Here is a 15,372-nt window from a genome sequence, read left to right on the forward strand (position 1 = left end):
ATCTGGTCAAATTATCAAATCAATTAATTTTTTTTCCAAACTCTTGTGTCATATCTTTTGTACAAAACACGTTGCGTCATCGTACAAATCTAGTGTAATTATGATGGTTTAGTATTTATTTTTTCCGAGTTATTTATTTGTCGATAAAATGTGACGTTTGGTTGTAACGCCAAAAAACGGCTGACACTTGAACAGAATATAAACAATTTTGGTATGAGGTGATTAAAATGTGAGAAAAAAAGGAATAAGAAGCGAATAGTAAGTGATTTGTAAGTATTATTGCTAAACTTGAAGCAAAATGTGATTTTCCAGGTTTTGCATATTAAAATGAAACGATTTTTGACTTTCTAACCCTGAAAATGGTTTTACTTTTGTGCAAAATTTGTGACCGGAAAATCGAATTTTCCCAGTGGAAAAAACACATTTCGAATGAATCACACGTTCGAAGTTTACCATCATCAATTTTTATTAAAGGTATACCTGTTTTTTTTTGTTTGTTTAAAAGTCCATTATGGTGCAAATGGTGTGCTTTTTGCATTAACGTTTATACTGATTGTCATGGCATAGATGATAACATCAGATTAGTTATTTACACCACAATGGATTTTTAAATGGAAAAACTGCTACATTCGGTTCAGTTTCATAAAAATCATTGTGTTAGAAATTGGGTACTCTTGACTTTTACTTTTATATGAGTTATCATGGTAACAGGTTACTCAATTCCACCACAATGGTTTTTATGAAAGTGAACCGAAAGTATATATATCCCATTTCAGTTCATAGTAGAATTTTGCAACAGCGCATTTGAATTTTTTTGAATGTAATGGAGCACAAATTGAGAGTTTCTGATGGGTTTTCTTAGCTCAAAACGTGTCGCTGGGATTTAGTTAACACAGAATTCTTTTCTTTTACAGAAACTCTCAATTTGTGCTTTATTTTTCACTCCGAAAAATTCAAGTGCGCTGTTGCAACTCTATTATGAACTGATATGGGATATACAATTATCGTTTATTTGATTTGCTTCTCAGGGACTCCACTGAACACCAAATTGAACGCTGTCTGCGAACATTTTGCAAAATTCGGGAAATTAACCAAACGAGAATCGCTAGATTTCGGCACAACCCTTGAAATATCATACGAGGACCCAAACATCTATTCTGACGTCGTGCACCGTGAACATGCAGTTGAAGGCGAAATTTTAAAAATTTTCTGGTACAAAACAGTCAAATCATTCAAAGTTGTTGTCAGCTTCACCAAACAGGAGGCGATTACCAGTAAGTAACCATGGTTGCTCATTGTTACAGCAACGGCACAAAAATTGCACAGCAACTTGACTTGATTGTTTGCAGATGGCGCCACAAGACGCATAGTCGAGCTGGCAAAATTGCTGAAAGACGCACAATCGTTTGAGCAGGAACTAGAAATTTTTCTGGACACTGTCAAGTCTTATAACGATGATTTCGGGAGAAAAAGTCAAGTGATTCGTGGTTTGTTGCTGTCGCATTTCAACAAAGTAGTTTTCTATGGATCGAGTATCCTGGATGTGGATGTGTTTACGAGAAATTGCAATCTTTACCTCGAGACTGGTAAGCCAATTTTGCCGATTTTGATTGGTTCGAATCGGTTCAGCAACAGCATGTTGACAAGTGAAGGTGCGAAATGTATTTACGAAGATAGTGAGATTCGAGTGGCTTGTTGCGTGAATTTGCACAAGCTTTTGTTTGTCAAAACTTGCGATTTGGTTAAGTATTACTTAACGTTGGACGAAAAGTTGGTTCCTCTTGTGGCTGTGATAAAAATGTGGGCTTTGTGTAATGTGCCTGAAGAAGATTACACGTCCAGCTATATGCTGTATCTTATGGTTATTTTCTATTTGCAACAAGAGCCGTTCAAGTTACCTGCCGTGTTGTCACTACAAGAGGATTCATTTACTAATTTTGTAGACGGTTGGAATTGTTATTTTTTTCCAAAAGTTGTGACAAGTCCAGCTCTTGAAAACGCCACTCTTCTCAAATTGCTTGAGGGTTTTTTCGAATTTTATTCACACTTTGATTACTTCACTTATGTGATATGTCCATATTTGGGATCACCGTTGAAAAAAACAGTTTTTTTGGACTCTTGCGAATTGCCTGAATCGTTTGATCTTTACACAAAATCGTCAGAAAAACTACAAGTCAATTCAGGATTGTGTATTCAAGATCCTTTCAATCATTCGAGCAACATTTCAAAGGCAATGACTGATGAAATGTGCGGAAAACTGATGACTTTGTGCAGAGTCACTTCAAACTTGATCAAATCGGGAGAAACAAGACTTTACAATTTATGGATGAACAATATGCATAATCTCTTTGAGCAAATAACAATTGAGCAAGACTGCGAAATGGACGAGAAATTATGGACTCAAACAGTCAAAGACGTTCTTTATCAAATCTTGACGCAAGTTTTGTTTTTGGATGTTAAACCAGGCCCGAATTGTACACATTTACCCGACTGTTATGTGTATTCATGCACAAACACCAAATCAAATACGGAAAGTTTTGTTGGAAAGGTTACAGTCAAGCTAGCGTTTAATTATGGACCTCGCAATAAGGCTTCAGTCATCCTTAAGACAAATAATCCCAATTTTCACCTAGCACACTTGATTTTCATCAAACTGACGAGTTTTCTAAAAGAAAAGATTGAAAACTTGAAAAATGTCACTAATAAACCAAATGTCAAACAAGTGCTGATAAGCCACCTGAGATCAGGCACGAACCTCCTTCACCAGTTGCTAATTTTATTGAAAAATCTTCCGGGGAAAAATGACCACAGCATAAAGATTCTTCAGGATGTGAAATTAATGTTAACATCGCAATATCCTAAAATTAAAATTAAAATTTTTGGTTCGAGAGTAATGAAACTGGGCACTTGTTTCAGTCACTTGGACTTTAGTTTAAGTAAAATTGCATCAAGTGACATGACTTTGCTAGGCGAACTGTTGTCGAAATTTAACATTTTTACTGACGTTTCAATTGTTAACAACGGAGCAACGCTTCAATGCACACATAAAGCCACTCAGACCATTTGCCACTTATGGTTTGTAAACCATTTGTGGTTGGCTAATGAACGGTTGGTGAGGTGGTACTTCAGTTCGGGAGTGGTTGTACGTCAGATGTATATGGTTGTTAAGTTTTGGACGATTTGTAATGACCTTGATAACCATTTTACCTCGTATGTTCTCTACTTGTTGGTGGTTTTTTTCCTCCAACAAAACCACAAGTTTCCCTCTGTTGCAACACTGCAAAAGGATGTTCCTCCTTATCGGATCAATAAATGGAATTGCAATTTCAAACAAATCGAATTTCTTAGCAATAAATGTGTGAAATTATCCGAACTTCTAGCCGGTTTTTTCCAATTTTATAGCAACTTTGACTACATTTCGTACGTGGTTTCGCCATATTTTGGCGCCCCTTTGCACAAACTTGACTCAAATGAAACATTTAAAATACACTCCGGCCTATGTGTGCAGGATTTTTTCGTTCTATCATCAAACGTCACAGCTTCGATTCCTCTAAATATCGCTGGGATTTTTGCAAATTTGTGCCAAAAAACTCACAGGGTGTTATCATTATCAACTCCCCAATTACACACGGTGTTGTCACGTGTTGGCACCGATTGTAGTTTTTTTATTGAAATGGAGCAAGGACGCAATGAATTGGCCTGGCAACAATCGGTCAAAGAGCACACTTTAAAAATTATATCCAAAGTGTTGGGTTGCAAAAATATAAACATAATCATTGTCTCCTCCACATATATCAAGTATATGTTCGTCGAAATGAAACATTTTTGGGACAAGAGAGCCGATTTTATGAAAAGTTTGCAACAACAATTGAACGGTTGTAGTGATATTGAGCGAGATATTACAATTACTGCACATATCACCAAAGTATCACCAAGTGATGCGGACTGGAAGTCATCACTTGAATTAAAATTTCACCAAAATCCAACAAAAGTACAAATTACAGTCATAGGAAATTACAATCAGACACACACCTGTTATTTTTTCTTCACCAGACTGCTCAAATTACTGGGGGAAAAACCGGAGATCAGTAGAAACATACAAATACCATTGCTTGGCAATGATAACACAGTGGCTGAGTGGACCGGTAAGTTGCCGATCTCTATTACCGATCATTCATTGTTCCGTAGGTAACTACGCCGAATTATATCGACCGATAACCGAACGTATTGAAGGAGATTTTTCTGAACAAATAGCAACATTTCAGAAGTTTCAAACCGAAGTGACCAAAAACGTCGATATAATTACACGTGACATAGGTTCGGTTTTTACAAATCCAACCACCATTGGTGTGTTTCTCCCTGGTGATATTTTGGATTTTTTTGTTGACTGTGATAAGGAAAGTGATATGGTAATCCTGCTTAGTAAAAGTAGTGAATTTCGTGATGTGACACTTATCCAAAAGTGTCAAAACCTTGTGGTAACTTGCACGCATCGTAAAACCGGAATTGTTTGTCACTTGGATAACCGCCACAAGGTGGCGCATGCGACTAGTCACATGATCCAAGCCTACTTACACGAAAAACAAGTCCTGTTATTTTTCAATATAATAAAATTGTGGGCTGGACGTTGCAAATTCATGGATGAGTGCGGTTTTACGAGTTATATATTCAATTTGATGATAATTTTTTTCTTGCAACACGAATTGCATTATCCAGCAGTTGCCGACTTACAGAAATCTGTAAACTGGGGTGAAATTCTTCTGAAAAAGAGTTTACACGAGTTGCTAGTGGCGTTTTTTAAGTTTTACGGCGATTTTGATTATATTTCGTTTGTCGTTGCGCCGTTTTGCGGTGTTGCGGTTGAAAAATCAATGTTGCAAGATAAGAAATTTCCTGTGAATTCAGGATTATGTATTCAGGATCTGATCGATCACTCGTGTAACGTTTCGGCTGAGGTTACGTTAAACTCATCAGGGAAATTCGCAGAAATGTGTCGGAGAGCGTATACTTGTATGACAGATAATCAGGATTTAGTACCTTTGGTGAATCCCCCCATTTGTAATTTTGCGGCGTTTAAAATCGAGGAAACTGGCCATAAAAACGAAAAAGAATGGATACAATTACTTAGGATCAGTGTTACTAAAATTTTGGTTGATATGTTAGGATGTAAAGTATCTTCCGTTGGAAATTATAACACTTTTTGTGTTGTTTACAACTGCGTTTTGAATCATGATATTTGGAGTGAAAGAATGTCCGCTTTGAAACAATTAAACGGTTCCGATACTTTGAGTAAAGAAACTTCAGCTACGATGTTTATTAAGGAAAAATATGGAGCCACTTCTTTGTCCAAATTCGTTGTTAATATGTCGTTTGACAAAGATCCGATTTCTGTTCAAATTGAAATTAGAGGAACTGGAGATATTTTTCATTTGACTCATTTTGTCTACACAAGATTGAAACTAATTCTCGACAACAATATAGAGGGTAAGTAAGGTCTAGGGATTTTGGTGCCTTTTATTAGGGGATTTTTTACAGATGACGCTTCTCCCACAGATGAAGTAGATTTGAACCAAGAATTGTTGGGTGAGTTTTTTGCCCAAAAACTGTGAAACACTTTACGGAATTTTTTTATAGATGACGCCTGCAGTAAGGAATCGGATGAAATGTTCGGTAAGTTATCTCGACAAAAAAAATTCACAATTCTTGGAAATGACTACCAGGAGGTGCTGACTTTTGTTTTCAATGTTAATAATAATGTTAAAAATGGTGTCATTTCTTTTCATATTTTAGAAAAATTGGTAGCAAGTCTGCAGGAAGCATCAACTATCGACGAGCAAATGGCGATTTTTTCGAAAATTCTTCACTATTCGAAAATTGAAATCGAAGAGATTCGAGATTTGATCCAAATCGATTTGTATTCAGCGTTAAGTCCGACTTTTCCGTCTCATAAGATCGAATTTTTCGGTTCAAATATCGGTTTTAAAAACAGTGATTTTGACATAAACATCGATAATATCACTAGCGACATACCAACCCTCGAACTAGTGAAAACCCGAGTTATGGCATGTTCTAACTTTTCAAATGTCACAATGGGCGACAAACAAATCAAGTTCAAACATGACGAAACCGACGCCAACTGTTGTCTGTATGTAAAAAACAAAATGTGGGTCAGCACCAGCAATTTGATCAACTATTACTTAAGTTTGGATAACAAGTTATGTGATGTTTTTTCTGTGATTAATTTTTGGGCCGATTATTACGGCTTAAAAAATGGTTTTTTCACCACTTATTCATTAAACCTACTCATACTTTTCTACCTTGAACAAGAACCGTACAAGTTACCACGTGTCAAAGACTTGCAAAAAGATGTAACACCTCAGATTGTAGATGGCTGGAACTGTGCGTTCAATTGTTTGAAATGTGACAGTTTGCCACTACAAAACGCCTCAATTGCCCATCTAGTCATTGGGTTTTTCCACTATTATGCCAACTTTGATTACGTTTCGTTTGTCATTTCGCCGTATTTTGGAACCGTGATTGAAAAAATTCGTTTTGTTAATCAACATTTCGTAGTTAATTGTGGTGTTGCCATTCAGAATATTTTCGAACTTTCGAAGAATGTCTCATCGGATGTGCCACTAGGATGTGTTGGAAGGTTTGCAGCCCTGTGTCGGAACTCAGTTGAAGCATTAACCAAAGATTTGAAATTGACTCATTTATTGGAAGCGAAGGCTGATTGTATTTTTGAAATTGGAAATTTACATAAATACGACGTTGAAGCGTTTGGAATTTTGGTCAAGAGACTAATTTTGAGAGTTTTGAACATTTTGAACGCAAAAGTGATCGAAAAATCGTACTTTCGGTACGAGTGTGAGGTCAAGAAGAGTGTCTTTGATAATGTGAAGAATATTTCTTCACCCATTCATGCTACCAATGATATTATTCGAGACATTATTGTTACGACGTTTTCCGAAGGCTTGATCCAATTTTCACTCACAATCGATGCTACGAAAAATGTTTGTAAGATTGCCTTGTTGGGGGAAGAAAACGATTTGATCTATTTCATGACACACTTTATTTATATCAAACTTTTGAAATATCTGACAGAGAAACCAGATCAAGTGTCCTGTGGCACGAAACCATCTGTCCTTTCTTCAAATTTTCAAACAAATGATGATGAACAAAACGACTCATTTGAAGATGATGATGAAGACATTCCATCTGACTTTTTCGACGATTTCTCAAAAGAAGAATTTCTTAACGGTCTTGACTTAGAGTTTTGTGATGAAAAACGCCCAAAGCGTAGAATTCGCTGTTCTAGTTCTAGTTCTGAAAGTTCGACACCACCAAGAAAAAAAAAGTCAATTTCACCTCATCATGATGTTAATGCACAGCCTACTGAGGCCCCTCAACCTGTCGACAACATAGATCAAGTATACTGTTTTTTTTTTCTTAAAAATTTGTTGTGGTGCAAATGGTTGTCACTAACTTTTGTATGAGTTCTTATGGTAACAGGTTAGTCATTTGCACCACAATGGACGCAAAGAAGATGAAATTGCTAATAACAATAGTTGTTTTAATTGTTTATTAATTCAATGATTTTGTAGCTTTTTGTCGAGAGGAAGATTTCATTGACGGATTTCTTAACACTGACCTTACGACGTGAAGTAAAAACCAATAGTGAAGAAAAAATGAAATGTACGAAGGTGACATTTCTGTTTTTTTTTGTATGATTGCCATTTTTTTTCCTAGTGATTTCGCGATGTCAAGAGGCTATTAAAATCCTAAGTGAAGATTTGTTGATTTTTCCAAGCAAGTTTACAGTTACACCATCGAATAAAGTTGTCGATTCTAATAAGTTAAGAATTAAATATCGATCGCCGTTACTTCGAAATTTGGTTAAATTTAATTTTACGACTTATCAAGGTCCAAAAAAACTCGATACGTTTTCACAGAGTTTAGATCATGTTTTGCAACGCCTGGGTTTGTTGAAAGAAGATAATAATTTGGAGAACTTGATCGATTCAATAACTACAGCTTTGATTAATAGTCCGATTGTGGATAAAGAAACTGTGGCTTCGATTTTGAAAGCTTCACTTTTGAATTTGAATTGTGTAAATTGTGATTCGAAATTAATGATACAACATGTGGATGTAGCAACGCAGTGTCGGTTTGAATGTGAAAGAAATGGATTTGATGAGGATTCAGGGACTTTCTTTGTATGAGGAGAAGAGAATTTCATTTGATTTTTTTTTTTAATAAGAAGTTAAAATAGTTTCTTAAGAGTATTACATTAGTTTTAAGAAAAAGTTTATTTTTGTTACTTATTTGAAACGTTATTAAACGTTTTTCTCGATGCTTTTGTTTTATTGCGTAACGACTTAAATTTGGGTATTTAGTTTTTTTGAAATTTCCCAAATAATAGGACGCGATCCTGTAAGTTTTTTTTGTGTAAATGTCTACAAACGACGTGTTTTTGAGTAAGACATTATCATGGCTTCTGAGACACTCTGCAGCCACCGAAGGCCTAAGTCTAACCCCTGAGGGCTTCGCCCCCGTTTCGGAAGTCCTAAACCATCGCCAACTGCGTGGTAAATTCACAGTGGAGGACATCCAACGCATTGTTGAAAGCAACAACAAACAACGATTTTTCCTACGACAAAACGGTGCTATTTTGGAAATAAGAGCCAATCAAGGCCACTCGATGCAAGTGACTGAGTTAGAGTTGGCGTCTTATTTGAATGATCCAAATGTGGATGTTGTTCATGGAACGTTTTTTCGAAATTTGGATGCTATAAAGAGAATAGGTTTGAGTCGCATGTCCAGAAATCACATTCATTTCACTCGGGACTTGGCTCTGATTCGAAAAAACGTCCAAGTTTTAATTTACATTGATGTTGCAAAGGCGTTGAGTGACGGTATCAAGTTTTACATGTCGTCAAATGGTGTTATTTTAAGTCCCGGCAACGAAAAGGGTATTTTGGAACCCAAATACTTCTGGAAAATTGTGAAAAGATAACTGCAATAAATTTTAATTAAAGTTTACTGCCTTTTATTCAAATTGCCCGCACTTGGAAGTGATTAAAATCCCGCTCATTCGGTTGACGTTTTCCACAAAAAAATATTTTTTAAGACACTTCACTACTCCAGACTGTGCTTCAGATTAATTATAATTCATCTGCATTTTTTCCTGTGACCATGTGGACGGATTATTGTTTTTTGTGTAAATTTGGCTAATAACAAGACATGATCTCAGTTTCTGATCATTTTTCAGGACCAGTTTTTAACCTTTTTGTTGCAATTCTTTTTAATATATAACTTGAGTTAAAATAAGTGCTTCAGTACTTGTGGAATTCTTGCATTTGTGAGTTGTCGCGACCTTGAGAAAGTGCAAGAAATAATGGCGTGTTGAAATTGTACAAACATGCCCTAAGTCCAACTAAAAGGTGACTTAATGAACTGAAGATGGCAAACAGACCTTGCAAAATATGCAACATTAACGTTTCGTTGGGTACGTGGATGTCACACGTCCACAATCCAAAACACTTATCTAAGACACCCGGAGCCATTATGATTAAAGGTTGTGTAAATTTTGTGTATTTTCCTCTACTTGTGTTTGATTTTTAGGCAGTTTCACTAGCGACAATGTGAAGGAATTAAACGATTACTTGTCCCGCTTTGGTATAATCGAAAGTTATAAAATAACAACCGAGGATGATCGAACGGCCGTTGAATACGTTTTTAAGAATACAGTATCACACTCTGTGATCATTCACTGCGATCATAGCATTTTCGACCAGGAATTGGAAGTGAGTTGGGCCACAAAAAAATTTAAATCGAATAATTCCGCACCTGGACGAGTTCTTACAAAAATCCCGCTTGGCGGTTCCACAGAAACCGCCCCTTCCTCTTCCAAAATAACTGGTAAGTGTTTTTTTTTATAATCAACTATCAGTGTCAAATTAGTACCACCCTTAAATAATTAAAAAAAATACCATTTATGGTACTGTCACCCTGACGGTTTTTTGACAGTTGATTATATAAAAAGATAAATCCTATCGTTTTATCTTGAACACGTGTCATGTTTGTGGTTACAGCGGACCCCGAAGCCGTTAAAAAGGCCCTACTTGCAAGTATAAAAGAGCCCCCAACGTTCGCCGAACAGATACAACTCCTCCAAAAGCAACTCCAAGTCGGTAAAGCAGAAATCGAACAAAACCGCAACATTATTTACGATGACTTGAATCTAGCACTCTCGCAGACTTACAATTCGTATGACATTTGTTTTTTTGGGTCTAGTATCACCGGTTTGGACGTTCAAGGCAGTGATTTGGACGTTTATATTGATAATGTGCGACCTGTGACAAAGCCTGAAGTGGCTGTGTTGAAAACTATCCGATTTTTGATTTTTAAAAGTCGCAAATTTTGCGATGTTTTACTCATTTCAGGTGCCAAAACACCGATTATTAAGTGCATACATACGAAAACGCAGATTTGTTGCGATATTAACGTTAAAAATCGACTTTCGGTACGAAACAGCGAATTGATCAAGTACTACTTGACCTTGGACGCGAAAATCAAACCCTTGATGATTTTTGTCAAGTTTTGGGCCGATTTATACGGTTTGAAAAAAGTTAATTTTTTCTCAAGCTATGCCCTCTACATGATGGTAATTTATTACTTGCAACAACCACCTTACAGTGTACCAACTGTGCTTACGCTGCAACGTAACGCTCCTCCTGAAATAGTAGATATTTGGAATTGTGGTTTTGACGAAATTGATTTCACAAGTCCGGCCCTGGAAAAAACGACAATTCTTGATCTATTGGTCGGGTTTTTTCGTTTTTACGGTCATTTTGACTACGTTTCAAATGTCATTGCACCATTTTATGGCGCTATTATTGACAAAGCTTCGTTTTTGAAGCCGCATGATTTGCCAAGATGTTATCACACTTATATGAGTCAAAGTGTGGCACTTGCTGTTAATTCGGGAGTTTGTATTCAGGACCCGTTTGAGCATTCGAGGAACGTTTCGGCCTCAGTGCCTCTTCAATGTATTGGAAGATTTACGAATATGTGTCGCATGGCTGAAAAATTGACTCAAAACGGCGAAACTGAACTTTTGTATAAATTATTGACAACTAGGACTGAACCGGTTTTTAGCTTTGAAATTAACAAAGTTTCCGAAAAAAGTGACCAAGAATGGATTAATTTGGTCCGAGAGATAACAATGAAATTTCTAAGTCGTGTTTTAAACTTGAAAGTGAGCGAAACACTGATGAATGCATCACCTGATGTCACTTATAATGCCTCAGGCCAACAAAATATTTGGGATAACAGAATTAATATTTACAAGAATTTGACACAATTGCCGTCAAATACGTCCGAAATTGATAAAGAAATTGCCGTTACTGAATGTATTTTAAAATATTTTCCACAAAACTTAAACACGTCCCTAATTCTGCAATTGAAGTTCAAGGAAAATCCGACAAGAGTCGAAGTTTCAGTCAAACAGATGGGCAAGTGTAAGCAATTTTTCCACATTTATCACTACATTAAAGTCAAACTGGTGAAATTTATCAATTTGGCGGCACAACATCCTGAAGCCGGTCCTGGTGAGTGGGTTCTACCAACACAAGTTTACGAATTTACTAAATTTCCTCTAATTTTGTGGAAACTGGTGGATTTAGGTTGTCTGGTAACACTGTCAGCATAACGTCACCCAGTATGCCGAGATCACTATGACTATTAATTAGCTGTTTCAAAACTATAAAAACGCCAACGTCGCATTTTCTCTCAAAATGAGTTGTTATAAATTATTTATGCATTTCAAAAAATTGATAGCCGATGTAATCTATAGTTTCAAGGAGAAATCTAATCATTAATAACTATTTTACATTTTTTCAATCTTATTTAAAAAAATTATTCGGTAAAATGCGACGTTGACATTTTTATAGTTTTGAAACAGCTAATAGAAAACAATTTACTTGACGGTTTAAACAAGCGCACTGGATGGCGTAGTTCCGCGCGCTGTGCGGCTATTGGCAAAGCGTTACCAGGCAACCTTCGTTAGGGGTTGCCAGACGGTGATCTTGACAGATCACGTCCTTTCTTTACTAATTATTGTGTGGGTTATGTAAATTTGTAAAATTTTTTGTAGAGTCTGTGATGGTGCAAACAACCCAGCCATCGATTAGCACATGTAGTATTGAGAATTACCCTGACAAACAGGTTGAAGCGGTCGAAAATCAAGAAGGTGTTGACAATAATGAAACATCAACAAAACCTGTCAAAGAAGTGGAAGAGGAGGAAGAAGAAGACGTTCCGGCTGATTTTTTCGACGATTTTTCTAATCAGGATTTTATGGATGGTTTAGATATTGTTGATGCATGGGATGAAGCTTCAAAACCTGTAACAACCGACCCACCAATTGATATAAAAGTGGAAAAACTTGAACGAAAACATTCCCCAATTCGTTTCAGTCCAACAGAACGTAAATCATCGGAAAAACGTAAAAAACTAGCACGTTCTAGATCACGAACGCCAACTCGACGTTACCACACGTCGTGGAAGCGCTCCAGATCACGTGACAGGATCCGGGAACGTCGTGATCCCGAAAAAACCAAACGTGACATCAATCGGGACAAAATCAAGTGTGCCAGAGACAGAGAATTAAAAATAGTTAGTGATAAATTGAAAATTGTCGAAACAGGGTTGGTACCACCTGGAACAGAAATGGACTTTGACGTTGGTACAGTTCTTCCGGAAAAACGGCGTTCAAACACCGGAAGTAAAACGCGATATGTTTCTAGACGTAGTTCAAGTCGCGAAACACGGAAACGTTATTCACGAAGTCCAGTTTATAGGCCTTCTCGGATTCGTTCGCGTAAACGCACTTCTAGTATCGAGTCCGGTGTTTCGGAGCGCGAACTTTGGATTCGATCTTCGCGTAAAAGGACGCGATCACGTTCCAGGGATTCCCCGCGAAAGAAACGCGAAGAAACAAAGAAGAAATCATTTTTGGAAGAAATCCGGGATAAGTTGAATGAAACAAGCACTCGGACTGTGGTTTCTGTTCCGCCAGTTCAGTATACTATGGGATATGGGAATGCAGTTCCGGTTCCTGCTCCAGTTCCGGTTCCAGTTCCAGCTCCAACTCAGTACTTCCCCCAAACACAATACGATCAGAATTTTTTTATTGGCGATTCGTTTCAAATGAATCGACCACCACAAAATTTTAATATGATGCCAAATCAAGGTAATGTAATGCCAATTCCACAAAGACAAATAGGGCAGGTTGCACCAATCCAACCAGGAATTATTGCCACACCTACGCCACCACCGCCACCTGCGATTGTTGATAACAACACAAACGTGCAAGAGATTGATAAAAAGACAACTGATGATATTGATAAAGTAATTTTGTTTTTTATTGATTTTGCGCCATTGTTATGTGAAATTACGATTTTTTCTAGCTTTTTGCCGATAAGAAGATTTCCCTTTCGGATTTTTTGACTATTACAGCGAAATGTGAAGGTGCGATTATTGATAATTTGCTTGTTTTTGTAACTGTCTCTGTTCATGGCATAGAGGAGGCACAGAATTCTTTGCTTTTACAGAAACTCTCAATTTGTGTTTTATTTTCCATTCCAAAAAATTCATATGCGCTGTTGCAATTATACTATGAACTGAAATGAGATATATTAAATTGTTTACCTTAATCGGTGGTCTCCAAGACACTACAAAAACGCACAACCTACGAAGGAAAAAAAACACATTTCGTAACAATCTAAACCATACATTTTTTATTTTAGTTCTAATAATTAGCGAGAAAATTGCAAAAATCAATGATCTCTTTTTACTAGCTGTGAACAGATGATAGGTGTGTTCGATTAATTAAATTAATGAATTTATTCTATTGTTAGTCCAATCGTCAAATCCTGATCATCTTCAGAAAAAAATCAAGGGTAAGTTAAAATGATTGTTTCTTTTGTTGTTTTGATTGCTGGCAAGTGAAGTTGCAAAAAAACCCTACAATGTGTGGTGCTTGCAGTAATATCGCGCTGTCAGGACGCAATCAAGGTGATGAGCGACGAACGTAAATTTACTGGAAGATTGTTAGTTAAGTCATCGCCAATGGAACAAATTAATAAAAATGATGTAAAATATCAATCGCCATTACGAAGAATTCCGGTGGTTCGTTTCCAATTTACAACACCATCAAAAACCATTGAAGGAATGGACGGTTTTTCGGTTGCTGTTGATAAGATTTTGAAAAGTGTTGGTATTGTGAAAGAATCAATAAGTAACGAAGTGATTGAAACTGGTCAGAAATCACAAAACAGTTCATTTGCTGATGAAGACACAGCCGCTTTAACATTAAAAGCTACAATGTTGGGTGCAAAAAAAGAAGTGAGCTGTGATGAGTGCAAAAAACGCAAACAAAAGACATTTGTGGAAGTGGGATCGCAGTGTGCGGATAATAAAGAGACTTGTGCTGTGGGAATCCAAGTAAATGAAGAAGAATTAACACCGACGAAAGTTGTAAAGAATGAGTCGATTGCGTTTTTGACACCGGCACAACTCTTGGGAAAAAATAAGGAAAGTGATAAGAATAAAGAAAGTCCAACATCACCACAAAAAGTGGAGAAGAAAACACCAGAAGTTAAGAAAAAACCACAACCGTCACCAAGAGGCAGAGGAGGATTTAGAAAGGGAGGACCACCAGCTCGTAATAATGAGCGCCCATTCTACGAAGAAAAATTTGATTATTACGAAAATCCTAGTTTCGGTCATCGAAGATATGGGGGACCGTCACGTTTTCCCCAACAACACTATGAAGAAGAAGCGGAACAGTATGAAGAAGAAGAAGAAGGTGATGAATTCTATGGCGACTATACCGATTTTAATCATCAGCCGTTTCAAGGAAGGCAGAGGTTTGGACCTCGATTCTGAATTTTGTTTTTTCTGTTGTTAAGAGAATCTAAACTTGTATTTTAATATAAGCTAGATTTTAGTTTCTTATGTTTTTGAAATGTTACTCAAGAAATAAACTTGTGTATGTGTTTCGTTTGTTTATTTCTCCAATTGGCGATGGAACAGTGTCAGAACGCACTCTAAATTAAATATTGATCTAGTTTTAAATTTCGTGAAAAACTATGTAGTACACCTAGACACTTACGAAAATTATTAGAGGTGATGTGCATTTTGACCGATCCGTCAAAATAATGCAAAAAGGCTTTGAATCTGAGAACAAAAGAATATTTGATGAAATTTCACGAAATATTTGAATATCTGCCTGAAAAATCACGATGCCTTAAAATTTTGTAAACAAATTCGGTGACTCTTCACTCTCACAACAAATATCACGGA

General features: G+C 36.7%; 3 protein-coding genes across 3 annotated transcripts; all 3 read left to right on the forward strand.

The window, feature by feature from the left end:
* Positions 1–5: 5 nt before the first annotated feature.
* Positions 6–8,356, forward strand: LOC103312541 (uncharacterized). The gene is made up of 10 exons (XM_064359122.1): positions 6–258; positions 313–474; positions 1,029–1,274; positions 1,350–4,145; positions 4,189–5,484; positions 5,536–5,583; positions 5,635–5,670; positions 5,791–7,433; positions 7,608–7,698; positions 7,753–8,356. Exons 2-10 carry the CDS (start codon positions 360–362, stop codon positions 8,223–8,225), a joined length of 6,744 nt encoding a protein of 2,247 aa, XP_064215192.1. The 5' UTR covers positions 6–258; positions 313–359; the 3' UTR covers positions 8,226–8,356.
* Positions 8,357–8,371: 15 nt separating this feature from the next.
* Tpt (tRNA 2'-phosphotransferase) lies at positions 8,372–9,043 on the forward strand. The gene has a single exon (XM_967119.4). It carries the CDS (start codon positions 8,456–8,458, stop codon positions 9,017–9,019), a length of 564 nt encoding a protein of 187 aa, XP_972212.1. The 5' UTR covers positions 8,372–8,455; the 3' UTR covers positions 9,020–9,043.
* A 92-nt stretch (positions 9,044–9,135) lies between these two features.
* On the forward strand, positions 9,136–15,066 carry mkg-p (monkey king protein). Its single transcript, XM_008193366.3, has 7 exons — positions 9,136–9,580; positions 9,628–9,924; positions 10,098–11,615; positions 12,161–13,416; positions 13,476–13,536; positions 13,926–13,967; positions 14,054–15,066. The coding sequence occupies exons 1-7, from the start codon at positions 9,466–9,468 to the stop codon at positions 14,953–14,955; spliced, it is 4,191 nt and encodes a 1,396-aa protein (XP_008191588.1). The 5' UTR covers positions 9,136–9,465; the 3' UTR covers positions 14,956–15,066.
* The last annotated feature ends 306 nt before the right edge of the window (positions 15,067–15,372 follow it).

This window comes from Tribolium castaneum, chromosome 9 (genome assembly GCF_031307605.1).
Source record: "Tribolium castaneum strain GA2 chromosome 9, icTriCast1.1, whole genome shotgun sequence".
Taxonomy (NCBI): Eukaryota; Metazoa; Arthropoda; class Insecta; order Coleoptera; family Tenebrionidae; genus Tribolium; species Tribolium castaneum.